Here is a 20,572-nt window from a genome sequence, read left to right as displayed (position 1 = left end):
ATAGCATGCTTAGCAACATGCATTCCTAACACTAGTCGCGCGGTTGATGGAGTGACTTCTAAACTATGTTGGTTGAATTGTCACGTCGATGACCTTCATTCATTAACTTGTCGTGAATTAATGTGTTTTCAGTGGTGTGTCGTTGGATTTCACTGTAAGTAAATTAACAAAATTGTGGCTGGCCTGTCTCTTGCAAGTTGTAGTGCCAATTTCCTACCCCCAGAACCGTAGGGTCGGACGTCCGCCCAGCTGGGAGTACCGATGTCCGCTGTCGAATCCAGGGGACTCCCACGGCCCAGGTGTTCTGGCATGCCTGGTGCAGTTCACCTTGTCACTGATGTTAAACTCTGTGAATTTTGCCGTTAACAATCATCCTATTCCATGATATGTTACCTTTCATGAATATGGTGGATATTCATCTGAAACCGACAAAATCACGACCTCTTTTTATTAATTATAATTAATAATTTATCTCAGTAATGAGATGTTGCTCATTGTTCTTGCAAGTTGTATGACTAGCAAAATTACACCTTTTCTTTGGTAAACCTGAATTAGGCCTAGGCCTAAAGGGGCATGAATCCATAGCATTTAAGAGTTTGGGTCTACTTTAATTAGGGCCTAGTCTGTTATTCAATATGAAATTAAGTTCTCTTTTTGTGGCAAGCTTTGATTTTTTTAACTAGGGCCTACCCCATTTCTGGCATGTCAGGGGTAAGTTTAAACTAATGCTTTGTACAGGTTTTATTTGTACATGTACATATATTTCGATTTTCCCCCATATTTGTGTGCAAAACAAGGCTCAGTAAAATTTTTAGTCATTACAGTGACAGGATATCAGAAGAAACTCTCATTTATAAAATTAGCAGAATTCTAAATGATGTTTATAAAAATGCATTTGTTCTGGTGTGAAACTGTGTTCAGGGTTAACATGGTTAGAGAGAGGACAAGGGTGGATAACAGCCTTTTTAAAGTGTCTTTAGAATATTCCCATTTCATTCAGGAGGTGATTGCAATAGTTATGAAGTTATGAAACAATTTCATACTTCCATACAGTGATGGTGGATAATGTGCAGTGACATGTTAATAGTGTCTTCTGAAAATAACAATTTTGGAGGGTATAATATTGTCCATTTGGGATGGAAAAAACATGATGTTTTGTTAAAACCGTACTAGGTAAAAGAGCTTGTACCAGCTTTGTGTTTTTATGCATGCATGGCACTTGTAAACGTACCATTGGAAGGTCTGGCCCAGCTCACCCTAACACCCAAAAACCTGGCGGACTTCAACTTCAACTAAAGACACTTTGTAACTCTGCAACAATATACTCCACTTGAAGCTCCTCAGCAGCTGATCCCAGCTGATATTTTGTTGGACTTTGAAGTTCAAATACAACAGTATCACAGACTGGAACATCCTTGGAGAAACTGTCGCCACTATGTATTTTGACACCTCGCAGTAGTGACCACCGTTTCATGAAGCCCCTGCCTTTAACTTACTCCCTGCCCATCGTGGGAGTACACGTAATTTTTTCCCTTGTCTGTCTCTTTTCGAACAATATTTTCAGTTTTTCAATGATTTATTCATTTCAGACAGCATCCAAGAGGGCAAGCAGCAATTGCAGGATAGCTTCTCTCAGCTGATCAGCCCCCGGCAATGGCTGAGGTCAACAGTTCAGACCTGGTACATCTAGAGGATGGGAGTAAGGTCGTCAGAGTGCCAGACCTGGTGAACGAGAAGAGCCACGTGGTGTTTGCGCAGTGCACCTCGGCACCGCTATCTCCAGACAAGCCTTACTTCAGGGTGAAAGTGGTCCAGCTGGGTTTGTACCATCTCATGACCTTAACCCTCCTGAGTATAATTGAAATTCACAGAGAATTATGTCTGATGTAACACTGTTAGGGGTTCATGAAGTTGTATCGTGCACTTTGATACATGCACCTGGTGATACATGGTCTGGTAAGGAGGTATCTGCCGTGCAGTAGGTTTAAAGCTGCTTTCAAGTGTGACTCATACTGTCATTGATTTCAATTGACTGGAAGTCAATCAGTGTTCCGTTGAATTTTTCTACATATCTCTCCTTTTATTAGTAATATACATCCTGAACATGCATTGTTCATTTATTGGGTCCACTTTTCTTAGGACATATGCAGGTAGATATGTAGCTGGTGTCATAATCATAATGAGAAACTGTTTCTGACTTCTAGCAAAAGAAGCTGTCATCGCCATTGGCATCAGCCAAGAGACAGACTTGGATGCAGAGGACGTAGAAGACGATGAGGTGGACAGGCCCTCTAAGAGGAAAAGTGATGCGGTGGTCTACTTCAGCGATGACGGTAGCATCGCCAGCCCAGCAAGAAAGGGCTCCAAGGAGTTCGTTCAGACCTTTGGTCAAGGTATGAAATGGTACCCTCTGTGTTGTGAGCAGAATCTGATATTGTTGCACTGGTGAACACAGAATGTTTAACAAACAGAAGTGTTTTTCTGTGCCTTGGGAGACAATAAGCAGGCAGTACAGTAAGAGAATAAGCTCCCCTCTGGTCTGAACCTTGTGAGTCTGATGAAGCCTAGGTCAGGTAGCCACAGATATCATGATATCACCCGACTCTGAAAATATTCATTTTCTATTCTCTGAACATTGTTTTTGATTAATATTTAGATATTGGTCATGTTAGCAATGGTCAGGTTTTTACAGGTGCAGTGTAATTTTATTTATGATAACAAATCTGCTATGCTAGATGTCAGTCCTGTGCTATTTGAGTTTTCATAGCTACGTGTAATTGGTAAGGTTTTGTATTGACTTCTCTATATTAAACAATACTGGTAGCACCAACGTAGGGCTAGTTTGCAACTCGCATTGGAAACTCTCATATGTTATCTGATTCTGTTGAATGTAGCGAGAAAGTCTCAGGTAACGAGTGTTGGGTTAGAGTTGAAACCAGATAGCACATATACTTTTTTTCTCTATTAGGCGATGTGGTGGGTCTGTACATTGACTACCACTCCAAACACAAGTCGTTAGTCTGTGTGCTCAAGAATGACCAGCTTGTTCACCGGCGCTGGCTAGCCCTGAAAGAAGACCTCCTGCTGCCTACCGTCAATGTGTGGTGGGGGACGGCAGAGCTGCACGTGGACTGGCTCAGCTCGTCCCCACCAGTCTCGTCACAGGTAAGGATGACGCAACTGGATAGTCACCAATCCAGGGTGTGTTTTCATGGCCCCCGACTAGAAACTTGTTTTGGGACGTCAAAAAAAACCCAAGGACCACGCCCGCTAAAACACAGAACCGGAACTGGCTATGTCATCCAAGAGAGAGAGAAAAGTGCAGTGTAGTGCAAGGCAGCAGACGACACTTTTGACAAACATCATTGTCACTCATTGTTAAGCCTAGTTCCTACAACTGCTGCCGTCTCTTGTCATATTCTGAAACAAAGTGCCTATTTGCTTCACTCTACATGTATGTGACAAGATATTGTTGACACATAACTCTATTATTTTTGAGACATCAAAATATTAACTATCTGCTTATTTTCTGCTACTTGGTACTGGAGCTGAGCCATCTATAACCATCACACAGGCATAACTGAAGTTGCAAAAGTGCCTATGTAATGACCGCAGCAGAGACGTGTTTCTGGCTGCAGTCACTAAAACCCGCTCTGAAAAATCCTTGCATAAACATAATACAGAATTTCAGGGCTCTCAATCCTGAGGTTTGAGAGTCCCAAATCATGCAAGAAAGTATTGTAGCGCTGAAACAGCACCTCCGACACTTCCGTAGTACTTCACCTTACAGACTATCAACTGCCTAGTGTTGAGCTCTATACACCCTTTCCACATCTGTGCCAACAGACTTCTGAAACAGTATATCACTTCAGAAAGTTGGACTTCTCTTAGTTAAGTCTTTACTTAAAATATGAATTTCCCTGGTGCAAACTGTTGAAGAAAAATCTTAGTTAGAATTTACCAGAAAATTTCAAACTTGGCTGACGTTTGACAGCATCCTTTATGGGTATACTTTGGGTCATTTTGTAGGTTTACGTTGGCATGATTTTGTTTTACATTGTTCTCAGATTTTGTGTCTCTTTTTAACTCTGGCATTAGGTGTGGCAGAGTCAGTAGTTTAACAAACATTTTTTTTTTCATTTTCCAAAGTCAGTTTCTATCTCTGATGCTGTGTCTACTAGACCTGTGTGATTGGCCTCTTATTTGCCAAGGACTCAGATGTTTTTCCATCACGCTCTTTCTGTAGGAGAACCTGTCTGACTGGAACATGCCTGACACTGTGACAGCAGATGACAACCTATTGAGCCTACGCACATCATCAAAAGTGGCCGCTATCCAAGCACCCTTCCCTCTTCATAAAAGTAAAAGAGAGTTGTTGTAAATTAATTGTTCGTTTCTAAATGAAAAAAAAATCTGACTACGAAAACAACTCATAAGATCTTTGTGTTAGTTTCAGTGATGAGTATTTCAATAGATATGGAAAATAGGTCGAAGCTGTAAATGTTTACTCCTATGAGATATACGTATTTATCAGTACATCACACCAGCTGATATTTAGCAATTGTTGAAGGCTTTGATATTGGATATGGAGTTTTTTACACCTGTGGGATGCATTGCCCCCTGGGGATTAAAAAAAGTCCCACTCCAGAACAGACAACAAAAGACCACACATGGTTTTTGACCACACATGGTTTGAACTAAGCCCTGGTAGTGTAACTCCTGAGCGTTTCAGTCAGATATGAAATTGAGAGGTTTCAGAAATTCTTTGTTACAAGGTATTTAGCACATGATGTTAAAGATGACATTTGAGTCACATAGAGTTAACATATTGCAGTTCCTCCCAGTAGGTCACCCCTGATTTTTTAATGGTTTCACCGTCTTGTGTAGGCTCCACCCAGTACCTAGAGATGACCATTGTGTCAATGGGGGAGGAGGCTACGGTTGGCCCTGTGATTGGTCTCACCTCAGCCCTCCTGGATGACACTAAGCTGCCAGGTACAATGATGGAGGCCGTTGGATATAGTGGAGCAGATGGGACAGTTTACTTTGAAACTGCAGAAAATGGTAAACCTTCCATGTCCTCTTTCATTTTAATGAATTCATATTTTTCTCCAGGCTGAGGAAAGAATAGTTTGAATTTTTTGGTCTCAAACCTGATTATCCACAGAAGAATTATGTCGATGAACAAGTTCTGTTGGCATTAGGAGAAGATTATCGTGAAATTTCACATGCACATGAGCTCTCAAAAGCTGATTATTATGTTGCATCGAAATGCTCTTCCATGCGTGAAAATTAGGAGTTAGTGCTCTAGTTATAAACTGCTACAATAAAAACAACTGATTAGATGGTTTTTGAAAAAAGGAAAGCTTTAATTGTTCTATATAAAACAGCCACCAAGCTCGGGGAGAACTGTACTTGTGGGGTAGGAGATACTATGGGCTGTGGTCTGGTGTTTGTGGAGACTGAAGTGGCCAACCCGAGGCTGCCGACCAACGTCATCGTGTACTTCACCAAGAACGGTCAGGTGGTACACCAACGCTCGCTTGATCAACCAATGGGAGGCTTCTACCCTACCATCGGTCTAGCCTGCCAAGGTATGGAACTTGAAATACTCCATTCTGTAGCATTTCTCCTGTTTGTTGTGTTTGATTCATGTGAAGACTGTGCATGAAAATACCTTTTGACACATCCCTTTCATTGCATCTTTCTGTCCCATTTCCTTTAGTTCCAATCTTTTAGTCACCATTGCTAAGGGGATTTGAGGTCCTGCAAGTTACATGTACCATACCCAGCGCTAGACTGGCGTACAAATTCTAGTAAAAACTGCTTGGGGCTCGTAAAAGTCATTATTTAACTCACCTGTCATTTCTCATATTTTTAAAGATGAGTAAAACAGATGTTGTGAAATTGATTGTGGATGTTGTTCATTATTAATTGTAATTGCTAATTCACCACATTTTTAACAACGAGACACCACTGTAACAGTTGAAATAATGAAGTTAAAAAGAGCCAATCAAAGTTAGTTTTGTTAAAAAAAGGCCCATCGGGTCAAGGGAAAATTCCTGCGGGCTAGTAAAACACATAAAGTGCCTGGCATGCTAGTTATAAAAAAAAAATTAAGGCCGAGGCCTGCCATACCAGATTTACATATTTATTGGCAAACGGTGATGTCGTTGGTACTGAGTGAACTACATTGCAGACTGTGCAGAATGTATCACTGAGTGTGTAAATAACACACACAGCATCTTTGCATGAGTTGACATATGCATGGTGAAGACAATTTGAGTACACATCTTCTGGTTGTTGAGTCCTCGGTCATGTGCCATTGAGTTTGAGTTCTATTCCACAGTAATTAGAAACTCTGCTGCAGTTGAACAAATGCCAGAACTCGTAGGTTGATGCAGGGATTTATTCAGCTGGGGATTTTTTTCAGGATTGAGTTAGGTGTTGCATTGTGAGTCCTAAAAGCAAATTAATTGTGAGTCTTAAAAAGGAGATTATGTGGCTCGAAACTCAAGAGCAACTGTGTTAACAGACGCTCATTTTGTTAGGTTTTGGCACAGCTATGAAATTTGTCCCCCATTTTGACTCTAATGCTAGCGTTTTTCCTGGAATATATTATATATGTATGTCTGGTCTGCATTGTGCGGATTGTGGTTAATGTCATGATGATATTTTGTATTCCGCAGGTTGCACTGTCAGAGTAAACACTGAGTGCCCGGAGCCGACCTCGCTGGATGTCAGCGCATGGAGAGCTGAAGCCATCAAGAAGGCCATGCGTTTTGGTGGATTTGGCTTAATCAGTACGTCATATGAAAAAAAACAGGATTGCCCTAAGGCTTAGTGCAAACGTGAAAGCAGACGCCAGTATGAGTATGTTGATATTGTGAAAACATCGCAAAATTTGACAGGTTAACTCGTGTCAGTTTTAAATTATAAAAAAACTCTGATACTGTTCTCCAGGTTCCAAACAGTCCACAGGACCGAAGCACATCGAGGGAGAGACATCGGGCAACTTTCGCTTCAATGAGCTGCTGGGGGTGCCCTCCGATAACGTGATCAGACTGAAGGAGAAAACCTCCAGGATGCAGCTGATTCAGCTGCTGAAAACGATGACACCAGATCAGCCCTACTTCACCGTCACCATCACCGAGGAAGGTTGGTGTGGAGGGGGATGTTACTCAGTCGTAAGGATTCTCTCACAATATGACTAAAGGCTAGGCACCGTCGATATCGTATTTTGGCCGATACCGATATATCGGGTTTTTTATATTCTATATTTATTAATATCAATATTATCGATGTATCAAATTTTGTTCATTTTAATTTTCAAGGTATTAAAACAGGCGTAAATTGCTTAATTGTTTTAAGGGTACACCCTTACACCGTAATGGTGTGGTGTGATCCAATTCACTTTTGCTACATGTTCTAGCATCCGTATTGCGTACGTTACCTACATGGGATGGGATACTCGCTGCTGTGCATAGCGATATCAGCATGTGGTGCTAGACTAGGTACGTTTGGTTGGCAAATCTCTGTTTTGGAGGATAAATTGTGGGATTTTTTCGAATTATTGAGTGGGAGACTGAAATAGGTGACTGAATTTATTCTTCAAATGTTGCCGTATAAGCCACCCAGAGTATAAACTACAAGGACAATTTTTACTCAACGTGAGAACCGATGTAAGTCGTGGCATATCAAAAATTACAGTAATGTGACCATGCACTTGTGTATTTTTAAATAAAGTTCGCTCCTCAGTAGCGATATTTTCAATATATTTTTTTATATCAATGTTTTTGAAGTTTTAATACTTTCAATATTTTCACAATTTCTCCAAAATCTGATATTTTCTATATATCGATATTAACAAATAACTAAAATCGGCGATATCGATGTCAAACCCATATCAATAATATATGTCGACGGTGCTTACTAATGGCTTTATGAAATCACTGCCGTAGGGTATCTTGATACCAAATTCTCACTCTTGAACAAACTTAGGCGAAAGCCAGACCTTGCAGGAGGTTAAGATTTGGTAACAACACATCTTGTAATTGCGAGCAAAACATGACCATTAAATGAGTACCTCCAAAGGGAAAATTGGATTCAATCAAATTGCTTCGGTACCATAATTTCTTGCAATTAGGATCAAGTGCACTTTCTGCAGTTCCATGATATTACCGTTTTTCCCTTTGTTGATTCTGAATGGAATCCCAACTCGCTAGGTGCAGTCTAAATGACCAAAAATCCTGCAGGCCCGTCGCCAGTTTGGGGCATCGGGGCAGAGGACCACATTACCAGCTAGGGAGCACATCACAAGAACTACCGATAATTTTGATGCTTATGCTTTATACCCTATGGGGGCCTGAAAGTCTGCAGGACTGAAAATCACTGAGGACAAAATGCGTCTTCAGTAATTGTCTTGAGTATAGTTACATACTGACTTGGTTACGTGCAAATCACTGGGGTTGAACAAGATCAGACAATTTGCCTCTAAAGTATTGAGAAATCACTTGTCACACGCGAATAAACAACTAAACGTTAGTCCAGTGTATTGAAAGTGTCCAGCCTCCTTCCACTGTTTGCACAGATGCGGACGGCAGAGTTGTGATGGGCATCAGTCGCAGTGGACAAAGCGTCGGCGTACTACCCGGCGATGTACTAGACACAGTGGGCTATTCCTGTGAGGGTGCAATCTATAATGGTGTTGATAGGTTCAAGACAGAGAAATACACTAAAGGTAAGTTTGCATGGGCAAACAGAGCACCTGTTTCAGTGTTAGTGCACTAAAAGCACCATTGTGTTTAGCATTTAGTCTATATACACATGACAACATTCGGAACAGGATAGAGCAAATTTTTGTTCCCTTTTCCCTGAAACCAAGCTTTTTGACTTTAAGATTCGTTTGAAATAACTGGCAGAATTAGCAAATTTTTGTTCTGTCGTGGAACATCATTTTAAACATCATATAAGGTAATCATAAGAACTACTGGTTACTTTAGTGATTGTCACTTTAGTGACCTGTCCTGCGTATGCCACTTTTTTCTCCATGGCTCACCCACTGAATTGCTTTCTCAACTGTAGGAGATGAAGTTGGGTGCTTCGCGGAGTATTTCGGTGAATCGGTCAAGATTGTGCAATTTGTCAAGAATGGCCAGCTGGTGGGTCTGACCCCTCTGACCGGCGGGAGTCAGGATATCTACCCCAGCCTAGGTTTTGTGGGGGAACCCTGTGCTGTGAGGGTGTCATGGCCGGACACTAGACCCACCCCTCCTGGCACATTTTCCAAGGTACTTTTTATAAATTCATTTGTTTATTGCAACCATACTGGTATCTGACAAGATTGGTCGGATTTTGTAAGTGGGCAGTAACAGAAAAAAAAAGATCAAAAATACTTTGAATGCCATCATGAATACGAGAGAGGGACATTGAGAAATAAAACCTGAGACAAAAGAAGATGGAAGAATTAAAATGTTACAATTAATGAAGATTTTTAGGAACGTGATAGTATTTTTATGTCTGTTGTCATACATGGGGGGGAATACATCTGTTTTGGATTCCCAAATGTACATGTATACCTTAACCCTAACAGTCCTCAATCCTCCAACAGGTGAAGGATTGAGGACTGTTAAGGTTAATCTATTGTCTGTGTATTTAGGAAGAAGGTAGTAGGTTGTTATTGGGTTTCTGGTCTGATAATGTCTCTAATTTTAGAGACTGAGAAGCGCTCTCATTATATGATACACCCGGAACCAGAATACCCAAAGCCCCAGAGTGCGCCGTTGCATGCTTATGCTCCTCACGAGCTTCATTACTGTCAGGACGTGGTCTCGAGGTCATCTGGCAGTCACCTTTTAACTCCAGAGCTGGTCTTGTACAGTAGCAATGATGGAGCTCTTTCAACTATTACACCTTGGCTTTGGAATTGTGGTCCACATGATCCGTGAGGCGTTACTACATCTCAAACTTCACACAGAGACTCCAAAGGCATCTTTTTGTGCTGATGTTGCCCCTCATCTGAGTTGCTTTCTTTACTTCAACAGTTTCTTGGAATAATTCCCATAGAAAGGGGGGGTTGGAAATGTATCATTTTTAGTATTGGTTATGTGAGCAAGCTCGAATGTGTGTATAGAAATGTTTAAAAGTTGGGTGTGTTTGATCCATACTTTCAAGCTTGCATATTTTTGGTAAATGAATAATGAATGATTTTTGCAACTGAATAATAGGCTCTGCTTTTTGACATCACAGTCGTGTTTTTCCTACAAGTGGCTGCTAAAACTAGAGTTGGCCGTTGGTACAAAAATAAAAGAATAATTCACAGAGTGTTCAAAATCCCATGCAGGTCTCAGAAAATTAGATAATAACACACATGCAGTACTGCTAAATGGAAATAGGACCCTATTTAAAATCAATGGGACAAATGTCCATTTTGAACAAATTGGAAGAAAAATAAAAAACCAACCAACAGGTGATATTTCTGCAAACTTTGGCCGCCCATACAAATTGTAAGCAAAATGAGAGTGGTCTATAAAATAATTAAGCACGAAACTCCGGTTCTCTTAATTTGATAGTCCAGGAGGATGAAGTAACATTACAATGAGTTACAGTGTGTCACTGTCACTTAAGGTTATTTGGGGCAGTTCAGTGTGGTTCGTAGTTGACACCCTCATACCAAATGGTATTCCTCTCACACGACGACTTGGCAGGTGTTATGACTGTTGCACACACACACACTGTTAAATGTGTGAAATCTGCGTAGCTGAGTAATAGCATGTTCGTATATGAATCTGTGCTGTACCATTCAAGGAAAAAGAAGCAAGATATCAACTGTCAGGTTTGAAAGTGGGCCCATTGAGGCAAATGCTGAGTGGCATAGGCTTTTCATATTTGTTCTTCAAATTGACATCTCTATTCCTTATTGTGATAGGACATGCTCTCCAACTGGATGAAGAGTACCGGGCTTTGCGTGCGTGACTTCCAACTCAGCGTGCAGAAGAAGATGAGAAAGTTGAAAGCCATGTGTCTCCGATCACCTCAACCTCTTACCAGGGGTGAGTTTATTCCTGGATTGAATGGCAAGAAGATTGTGGTCTGATCTTCTTCAGGATGTTAAATGTACATTACCTGTACTGTATTTGATAAAATAACAACACAAAATCAGTGATATAGCAAGCAACCATTTCTCAAGATGTTACTCATTTCACTTGCACACTGTTTCTGTTGGTCCTTCATATCTGTTGGATTGTTCTTGGCTATTTTCATTACTGGCCAGCCAAAGCCGTTGGCCAGTAAGAATTGGTTAGCCACAGTTGGCCAGCCACAGTTGGTTAGCCACAGTCGTTGCACAGGCACTATTGGTTTGCCCTATCCAGAAATAGCATACATGTCCACTGGCTGCGGCTTTCACCACATGCCTTCCTTTTTCAGCCTGGAGCTATTTTGAAGTCACCATCCACTCCAAGGTGCTCTCCACTCCGGCCCAGAAGGTCAGCAAAGCCCCAGTAGTTGGGCTGACCAATGACATGGGGCTGAAACCATTCAAGAAACTGAAGAATGACGAGAGGACCAGGGACATCCGATACTACTGCCACAGTAACAGCATAGGCTTCAAAGATGCTTTGTTGCATAAAAGTATGTTCATTTCATTTTCATCTTCTGGTTTTTTTGGGGGGGGGCTGGAAAAGATGATTTCTCTCAATTAGGAATGTATGCCACGTGCAGCATTGTTCTGGGATATTTTTGACTAAATATTTTTTTCTGCAGATCAGTCGGATTTTAAGAAACGTTTCAAGGTGATCCCTAAATTGAAATTAGAATTTTTAAAATTTTCACAATTCTTTTGCCTGAAATGAAGCCTTATAGAGTTGGAAAGTTACACCAGTGCACCAGCGATTCAACCTAATGCAAACTGAACATGTCAGAAATATGGACTGATTTGAAAGGTATTCAAGTCATTGTTTTAATGCAGGAAAATGAAATAAGTGATGAGGGTATCACTCCCCATTTTCAAGAAGTTTAAAACTTCAGTCAAAGAAGGCAGCAGACACTGTTAAAAAATATGTTGGCCTTTTTGACTGTTAACCCTACAGCAAACATTATCTTCCTTTTCCAAAATGTTGAGTCAGTCTTTGTTGTCTTGCCCTGTCACCGTTTCCGCGCAGTGGTGTCTGTGAATGAGTACCTTGGGAATGGTGACCGACTGGGCTTTGGCATTGTCTATCCGGCCATCAAAAACCAGCCAAGTGACCGCGCCCAGCAAGTTGTGGTGGTCTACTGCACTGTGAACGGCTCAGTCATCCACCACCAAGCCATGCAGCAGCCAGAAGGGGGATTCTATCCTATCATTTCCCTCTACAAATATGGTGAGTCAGTGTGGGGAGGGTGTGGTAAGTCCCTGCCACTGGAGCTGATTTTTTTTTTCTGTGAAGTTGTGAAGTTTCCAAGAATGCTTAGCTCAGATTTTGTTTTGGCTACACAAAATCAGATTTAGCTCATGTATGGGGTATTGAGATCAGCAAGGGAAACTTGATGTAAGCGGGCATTGGAGGGAAGCAGATTTAATCCTATAAGTGCTAGGTAGGGGACTGGATCTGTGCATTAATAATCTGATGTTGTTGCAGTGCAGTTTTTTTTTAAACAGTTTGAACCTTGGGATTTTTCCCTCTGATGTCTTGGGGTCAATCTGACACCAGTTTTATGACGTTCTCTTGAAATGTCCACTTTTTAAAGATGGGTCTGCCAAAAATGTTCTCGCTGCCATGAGCTCAGTGCAGAGGTTGACAGGCAAGGGAGTGGGAGCTACAAGTGACTGTAAACAAAATTCCATGTTTGGTTGTATTGAAACTTCACAGATGTACTCATGATGGATGTCTTATAACATGTGCCAAGTTTTAAAAAGATTGGTTGAAGTCTAACAGCTGAGATGAGGGTGGGTAGAATCTGTCACTGCCCCTTCTACCACTTTGAGGGTTAAGGAATTCGGTCAGACAAAGAAATCTGGATTCGATGCACAAGTATCCTCAACTTGCTGCACTAACATGACCATGCAATCTGCATGTTAACTTGCTGGTCCGACTTGTTCCTTAAAGAGAAGACTGACTTTGACCCCTTTTTCTCTCTTTTGCAGGCAGTGAGGTTGACATTATACACAACAGTAGCCCACCCTCAATGGGCGATATAGGCAACTGGCTGGTAGATGCCGAGTTCCTGAGGAAGGAGATAGCTCGGGCTAAGAAAGATGCTGGTAAGGATGACAGTTTACAGAGACACTGAAATTCACAATAAAAAATTCAGTGAATAAAAGAAGAAATATGGATTCCATGCACAAGTATCTACCGGCTCAACAGAGACAAAGAGACTATACAAGACACTCGACTGCCATTGCTGCCATGTTCGTGGTGTATATGAATAAGCTACAGTTTATACACATTCGGATGAAAATTAGTGGTGCATGCTCCTCACCACTTGCATAAATGGTATGCATTGTTTGCCCGTGCTCTGTTTCTGTACACTGGAGCTCTAAACACATATTACCAATTTCAATTCACACTTTGCCCAGCCGGAGACCACAGGCAGACCGCGGAGGAGAGACAGGCCCGTCCAGCCTCCCCAGTCGAACGTACTGAGAACCATCTCAACAAGTACAAGATATACATCTACTGCGACCCCGTGCGCTACAATGAGGCCACGCATATCCAGTCAAGGTGGGTAGTAGTGTGCTGTAGGTAGCTGTGACCGAGCATTCTTGTAAACAATGTCACCACCACCCTGGTAGGATTTAGATAACTTTATAATATTTCCGAGAAGCAATCTCTTTGAGCCTCTGCTAAGTCAAGTGGATAGCGAGTTGAATTTTGAGCTCGTGGTCCCCAGTTCAGTGCTATGTTTTTTGTTTTTGGTTTTGTATTTAGCTTTTTTTTTTCTCCTAATAGGTTTGTCGAGAAAGTGATTGGTCAGGTTCAACTTGGTCTCAATTTGCATTTTGCAGGGTCTGTTCAGTGCAAATTTTATCTGCTACCCGTAAAACCTTTTCATCTCAATTGGTTTGTCTTCAGATTTTGTGTTGTGATTTTCAAGTGCATTTTGGTGCTTTTTTGTTTTATTATGCTGATGATTGTTTCCATAATCTGGATGGTGTCATTTCGGGAAGAACACTTTAATTTTGCATTGATTTTGAACAAATTCTGGAATTTTTTATTTTTGTGCTGGCTGAAATTTCCTTTTCTTTTGCTTTTTTTTGGCTGTGTACATTTAAGCACATGGTAATAAGCTAGTGAGCAACCCTTTCATAGAAATGTTCTCAGTGACCAAATTTTTGGTTCACAATTTAAACTGGAAAACCTAAAAAATCAGTAATTTTATCCATAACTTGATGTCACAGCAAGAATACCCACAGTTGCCCAGGAAAGCATGTACAGTTTTAAGCATTTAAAAAAAGGGTACTTTTCATTACAGTTATAAAGCCAAAAGGGATGCCAAATAGAGTGTTACGTTGTTTGGAAACTATGACTCAAAACAAATTAATTGATTGGAGCCGGTAAGCACCATGCTGATTGCCGCAATCCTTTCACCCTACATGTCCTGCCTTCAGGCTGGAGACAAAAGGCTTCAACACGGTCCTGCCATCCAGGGATACCCTGAACAGCTCCAGCTTGAGCAGCGATCAGGTGGCCGCTATCCGGACCTGTGACTCCCTAGTGTGTTGCGTTGGGCCAGAGATCAGCGCCAGCCAGCGGGCGCTGGCCACCCTGGACCTGTGCAAGGAGAGCAGTAGGCCCATACTGCCCTGCATCCTGACCCATGTCGCCTGGCCACCTGAGGGACTGACGCAGGAGCACTTCCAGATGCTGACGTTGGATAAGATAGGTAGGGTTTTATGAAGATTTGGTCAGGTTGAACTAGTCAAACTGGCCTGAAGCATAATATATGCAAACTTAATCCAATCTGAAACCAGATCTAAGCTCCCCAAATATGACCTGACCTGACCCAAAACAAAAATTAAGGTTAAACTGACAAACTGAGCCAGTCAAAAAAAAAAAACCTGAATACCTTGCCTAAACAAATTGGTCTTCAAGCCATGAACTTTTTTGCCTGACCTTGTCTGTGTTGCTTGAATTCTTTGGAAAGAGCAACATGAGAACTAAAAAATAATGCAATGTTTCGTGTTTACTGTCCCAGTCTGAGTGTTGAAATGAATACAGCAGGAAAAACATGCATCTTGGTCCTACCGGGCACTCCAACTGTCATAATAATGGGCTGAGAGAATGTCCAACCTACTTGGGCTTTTTTTTTTTCAGTTTTTGGCTTAACTGAACTGACCTGACCAAAAACTCACAAACGTAGAAATGAAGCTGATCTGACCCAGCCAAAATGCCTGAAGTCACAAATGGCAAAGATGCTTTTATTTTTTATACTTTTTTAAAGATAACACTGAGGTCTTTCCAGAACTTTTTTGATCAGTAACCTCTATATGGTGTGAGCTGACATACATTTTATTTTGAAATGGTTCTAACACATACAAAGAATCAAAGAACACCGACTTAACCATTTTCTAAAGTCTTAGCCATTGTCTTAAGTCTTAGCCTTTTCACCATGCAATATTATCAGAAAATTATTGATCTTTGCTCATGTAGAGATGACAGAGGATTTTCACTGGGGCGTAGAGCAGGTCGGAGAGAAGACCCTTAACCTGAGGGGCAAAGGTTACAATGGCAAGCTCATCAAGGTGGAGCTGGGCGACGCAGCCGAAATGCTGTACACTGACGCTCAGGTTGGTCCACCTTATCTAATTAGCACTGATGCTGGTCAGAGCATCTGTGCCTTGTAGATTGGCTCTGTAAGACTCTATCATATTCCTCTGTTTTATGACAGTTGATCATCAGTCCTTCATCATCTCATTCCATTGACTGCAGTTTGTAGAATTAAAATAAACTAGCCATTGACAATTGGTATCGTAGTTTCTTGTATACTTTACTATGTGCTTCATGCCCGTACTATATACTATAAAAATTATAAGTTTTCCAAACGTTGTATATTTTTTTGGGGGGGGGGGTGAAGGGATCAAACTAATATTTAAAACAGAAGTACACCACGTCATGTTGTACTTCACTGACTCACAGGATTTCTTGATAAAAATATGAGGCATTGGGAGTTTTAGTTGCTGTTTGAAAAAATACTAATTTGCCTTGACTTAGAGAGAGAGACAGGGCATCTCTACATTTTGAGGTTCATACCTTTAGACAAAATTGCTTGCATGTTTATAGTGTCCAAAACATGTCTGCACAGCTCTCTTGGACCAGGTTTATATCACCCTGGGCAAGGAATTTTGAGCTTACGTGATCATAAGCTCAATTGACGATGATTCATTCTGTGCTTACAACACTGACAGTGAAATTCTGCATGAACCGTACACCATCGGTTCCTTAGTCATAGAATGTTACATGTATACTTCCGAAAAAGAACAATCTTCCTCTCCTCGGAAAAACAAGCAGTCATTATTGAGTGAGGAAAAGTTCAAAACCTTTTTTTTTTTAAACAGAAAGGAAATAAGACTAGCAACAAGGTGAGTGATCCAGATGCACTCAAGGCAGCTATGGAAGATGCTGATCAAAGGAAGGCCACGTCCTTTGGCAACACCTCCCCCAATGGTTCCCCGTCAGGATCCACACCCAGGGACAAACCCCAGGACAGACCCCAGAGTGTCAAACCATCAGGCAAACCCGACCGGGCCTCCTCAGGTAAACCCAGGGCCAAGTCGGCTGGGGCTGGAGGTCAAGGGTCCGGGGGCATCCAGAAATCCAAAATGTGCTCCATCTTGTGAAATTCTGTCCACCTTGGTTTCTCTGTGAAACGTCTCTAATTTGGGGACCTAGGTAACAAATTCCCAAATTAAAGACAAAATGTGGAAGTTTGTGAGTGCAGCAATCACGGTTGTACTGAATGCTACAAGATTCTGTTTGATTTTTGTTATAATGTGAGTACTGTGGCTATTTTGGAAGAAGGAACTGATGCGTTGATGAGCTTTTGTTAAAAATATTCTTGAAATGACAAACTTGGTTTGTTAAAACCCAACTTGAGAGCTTTTTATACTGTATAAATTTGGAATTGAAATCATTTCAGTGGTTATGTTTAAAAGAGTAAAGTGCAGGTACAACTGCACTGAAGGTGTTCACCTTGTGAAATTAGGCACACTGTTTTAGGAATATACCATTTTTTTATATAGAAGGACCTGTACAGAGCAGATATTTATAGCATTTGTTGTCATTAGCACTGTCGTTAGAGAAAGGAAATGGCCTGGTGCAATAGGAATGCATTTCCTGTGTGGAATTTGATTAACCTACTGTAAGAACTTTAGGTCTCTGACCATATCTAACACTAGTTTGAATCAGTTCTATTTTTATGACCAAGATACGTTTCTGAATTTAGGGTATGCAACATCCATCTTTTTTTGAATTTAGTTGTACACAGTTGTGCAAGTTTGTGGTCTGAATATCTTTTATCACGAAGACCAAAATTATGAAATGCATATTAAGTTTTGAGAGTTTCATTTTTTTGTTTTGTATTGTCCGTCTTGACAAATACATGTTATCAATCCATTTCTCATTGGCTTTGATTTCAAAGCCAACACTCCTGTAAGCTGGCATGTTTGTCATCTGCACCATTCAATTTAGGTCATAGTCGTGCTGTCTTTTGATATTAGTCTTGTTAAGTTGTTAGTCTTGTTAAAGTTAAACTATCACAAAAGCACCTCTATTCAAACAGGCAGGGACCAAATTGATTTCCCTCAGTGCAATAATCATTTGGGTGCACTGAACTGCTGAGGTGAAAATATTACATGTACATCACAACTTTATGAGCTAGTTGACTCTAAGCTGAGAACCAGTCACATGAAATCCACATCAAGTGGCATTTTTTGGTTGGTAGTCCGCTTTTGCCTTGCATACTTTTTTTCTGTGCTCACCTTTTGGTGCAAAAAGCATACACTGAATCAGCTGACTTAATTCTATTGGACTTGGGCCGTGATTTATCTCAGTGATGCAACCTAACAGGCCCAATCGGCATTCAGGTTTCAAGTCTTGTCTCTGATCACATGGAAAAGGCAAAAATTATGGGCATTAAAATGATAAATTATTGCATGTGTGTTCAACTTTGCTTGGCACACAGTTATATTGAGCAGCATTCCCTGCTGTTAGTTCTATGGAGTGAGAGCTCAGGTATTGGTTAGTGGAATGTACGCAGTGCAGCAAAAGAGTTATCCATGCTTGCTGTGTGATGGTTTTCATGTGGTTAGTACCGTTTAAATATAGCAAATGAAGGAATATAATTTGCCAGCATGACAAACATAATGAATTTGTAACAGAAGGAAATGTACATGGAGTTTTAAAACCCGAACCCAAAATAGCACTGGTAGGTGTGGGAGGAACGTGTACTTTGTCACAAAAATGAATAAAAGTTGTCTTCCATATGCAGATTTTAGACAGTCACAGGTGTCGCACAAATTGAACCGGTGGCATAGCCTAGGCTGTTCTCAGGGGAGGATGGGGCAAGGGGGGGCAAGACTTCCCACAGGGACCTCCTTAATGCCCTTCCCCCTCCGGTCACTCAGTGAGGCTCTCTTGGAAGGGGGCAAGAGGGCAAGAGTTCCCATGAGGTGATAGTCCCCCGTCCCCTTGGTTACGCCACTGAAATTTACAACCCTGAAACTTTTTTTGGGGGGGGTACGACTAGCAAACATTCTTCCAAATCAATTTTTTGTTTTATGCAAGTTATCCACTGCATCACCGTCAAGTCAGTTTGCAAGACAAAAGTCAGTTGGCAAGTTCACTCGGAAGAATTTAAAGGGGCTTCGTTTGAATACATTGTGAAACGACATGACTAGCAATGGGCTTTGAGGGGACTATTTGATGAAGTGGACTACAGCACTGAGTTGTTCGTTGACAGGAGTTCCTGTAACGCTTAATTTGTCCCGGCAGTCCGTGGTTAGAAGCAGTATTCACATCATTATTATTAGCCTTCCGTGAAATATGGTAGAATTTTCCGTCCTTGAAATATAGTTGTTCGAATAAAGTTTGCATGCAGTACCCTACAGAGAATCCTTAGGCTTCTGATGTGTTTGTTAGCTGGATCATTTATTTCATGCTCAAGTTTGTACTATTAAACATTACATCGTATTCCTCCGTATATTTATATTGTATTCTGTGCAGTTTTGGGGTTCGTTGTGAAAGAGCATCTGTCTTGTTTGTATAAGTAAACACCTAATCGTTGTAATCTAGACCTATGCACTAGGATATTAACAGTTCCAGATTGCTCACCAAGTAATTCTTGGAGCTATTCAGCAGAAAAAGGACTTCGTAAACTTTCTGTCCGGGCCAGCGTTATCTGGGATTCTGTTTACAAGCAGTCGGTGTTACATAACATTCTTGCTGTCGTTGCCAAAGCTTTTCTACCCGGAGCAAATCGGTGCTTTGTGCAATTGGCCACTATGTAGGGTGCTTTATGTTTTAGGTGAGAATGCATAATCTTTTTTCCATGTGTATCATTCCATGGTGTGTTCATAATTTGGTGCCATGCCTTGTATAAGGCGTGGACCTAAGAATGGGATGGGGGATGGGGTGAGGTTTGGGAGATATATCGGTCGTGTCGCTCGATCACCTTCCATAAACCTCTCGCCAACCTTGGAAGTCTTGTGGCCCATATTTGTTTGCAACCTTGGACTTCTCGTAGAATCGTCCGACCAGAGATTGAATGATGTTGAAATATCTGTATCTAGGTACCACTGTGGAGTATTCTGTCGCTTCGTTTGTGTGTGTCATCTCGCTTTTGATACTCATAATTTCGGGATTAAAAAAAAATTGGTTTTGCCTCCACCTGAAGAGGTGGAAGCACAGGAAAATTGAAGTCAGCTTGCAAAACGTCAACATTATTAAAGACTGTATCCATGCATTCAAGGGAAACCGAGAGAAATTTATGCCGCTTACCTGTGGAGAATCACAGCAGTTTAAATCCGGTAGTCAATCTGGCAGGAAGACATTGGTAATGATACGCGTTCTTAATGTAGGTCAGATTGTGACAAGGTTCCGCAAGGGGAACAGGCTCGCGGAACCCAGCCACTGTCACGCTTGCCAACACACTGTGATTGGCCGAATCATTATTCATTTGGAGTGCACATTCTGTCCTGTTGCTTCAGAACGTGCATTAAAGTTGGCTTAAAAGATATAATAAGGAATCTCCTTGTGCAAATATCGTGACAGGTATTTTTTTACTGTTTTCTCGAGAAGTAGGTTCTGTATTGAACTGAAACTTTCACAGGTGACTTTAATTTATCTTTTTTGTTAATTTTGCCAACGAATTAGTATTATTATTTACCTGCCATCATAAAAACAAGTAGACAAAAACACATGATGATAGGAACTGAAAAAATGAACCTAATCGGTGTTGACCACAGGCATTTAGTTCCATGACGAATACAAGCAAGTAGACAGAATATCACAGGGACATACAAATTATATATAGAAATACATTAAAAGGTTAAAAAAATCATTAAACTAAGACAAAATTGCACATCAAAACGACT

The 20,572-nt window shown here is 41.1% G+C and overlaps 1 protein-coding gene across 1 annotated transcript; it reads left to right on the top strand.

Moving 5' to 3' along the window:
* The first annotated feature begins 8 nt into the window (after positions 1 to 8).
* On the top strand, positions 9 to 19,179 carry LOC110979466 (uncharacterized). The gene is made up of 19 exons (XM_022235279.2): positions 9 to 154; positions 1,590 to 1,819; positions 2,205 to 2,393; positions 2,969 to 3,165; positions 4,247 to 4,361; positions 4,888 to 5,064; positions 5,391 to 5,594; positions 6,690 to 6,803; positions 6,964 to 7,158; positions 8,591 to 8,740; positions 9,085 to 9,290; positions 10,928 to 11,051; positions 11,428 to 11,631; positions 12,162 to 12,362; positions 13,127 to 13,243; positions 13,559 to 13,703; positions 14,591 to 14,865; positions 15,633 to 15,769; positions 16,538 to 19,179. Exons 2-19 carry the CDS (start codon positions 1,654 to 1,656, stop codon positions 16,817 to 16,819), a joined length of 3,198 nt encoding a protein of 1,065 aa, XP_022090971.2. The 5' UTR covers positions 9 to 154; positions 1,590 to 1,653; the 3' UTR covers positions 16,820 to 19,179.
* The last annotated feature ends 1,393 nt before the right edge of the window (positions 19,180 to 20,572 follow it).

Source organism: Acanthaster planci, linkage group LG01 (assembly GCF_054643075.1).
Source record: "Acanthaster planci isolate LZ-2023a linkage group LG01, COTS_SCS, whole genome shotgun sequence".
Classification (NCBI taxonomy): domain Eukaryota; kingdom Metazoa; phylum Echinodermata; class Asteroidea; order Valvatida; family Acanthasteridae; genus Acanthaster; species Acanthaster planci.
This window is presented reverse-complemented; position numbering and strand designations above follow the sequence as displayed.

Bases quoted from the DNA above. Each gene is read 5' to 3' on its own strand.
- LOC110979466 (XM_022235279.2), top strand. From the start codon at position 1,654: ATGGCTGAGGTCAACAGTTCAGACCTGGTACATCTAGAGGATGGGAGT. The intron at 7,159-8,590 runs GTTGGTGTGGAG...CTGTTTGCACAG, and splicing joins CGTCACCATCACCGAGGAAG to ATGCGGACGGCAGAGTTGTG. The intron at 11,052-11,427 runs GTGAGTTTATTC...TTCCTTTTTCAG, and splicing joins ACCTCAACCTCTTACCAGGG to CCTGGAGCTATTTTGAAGTC.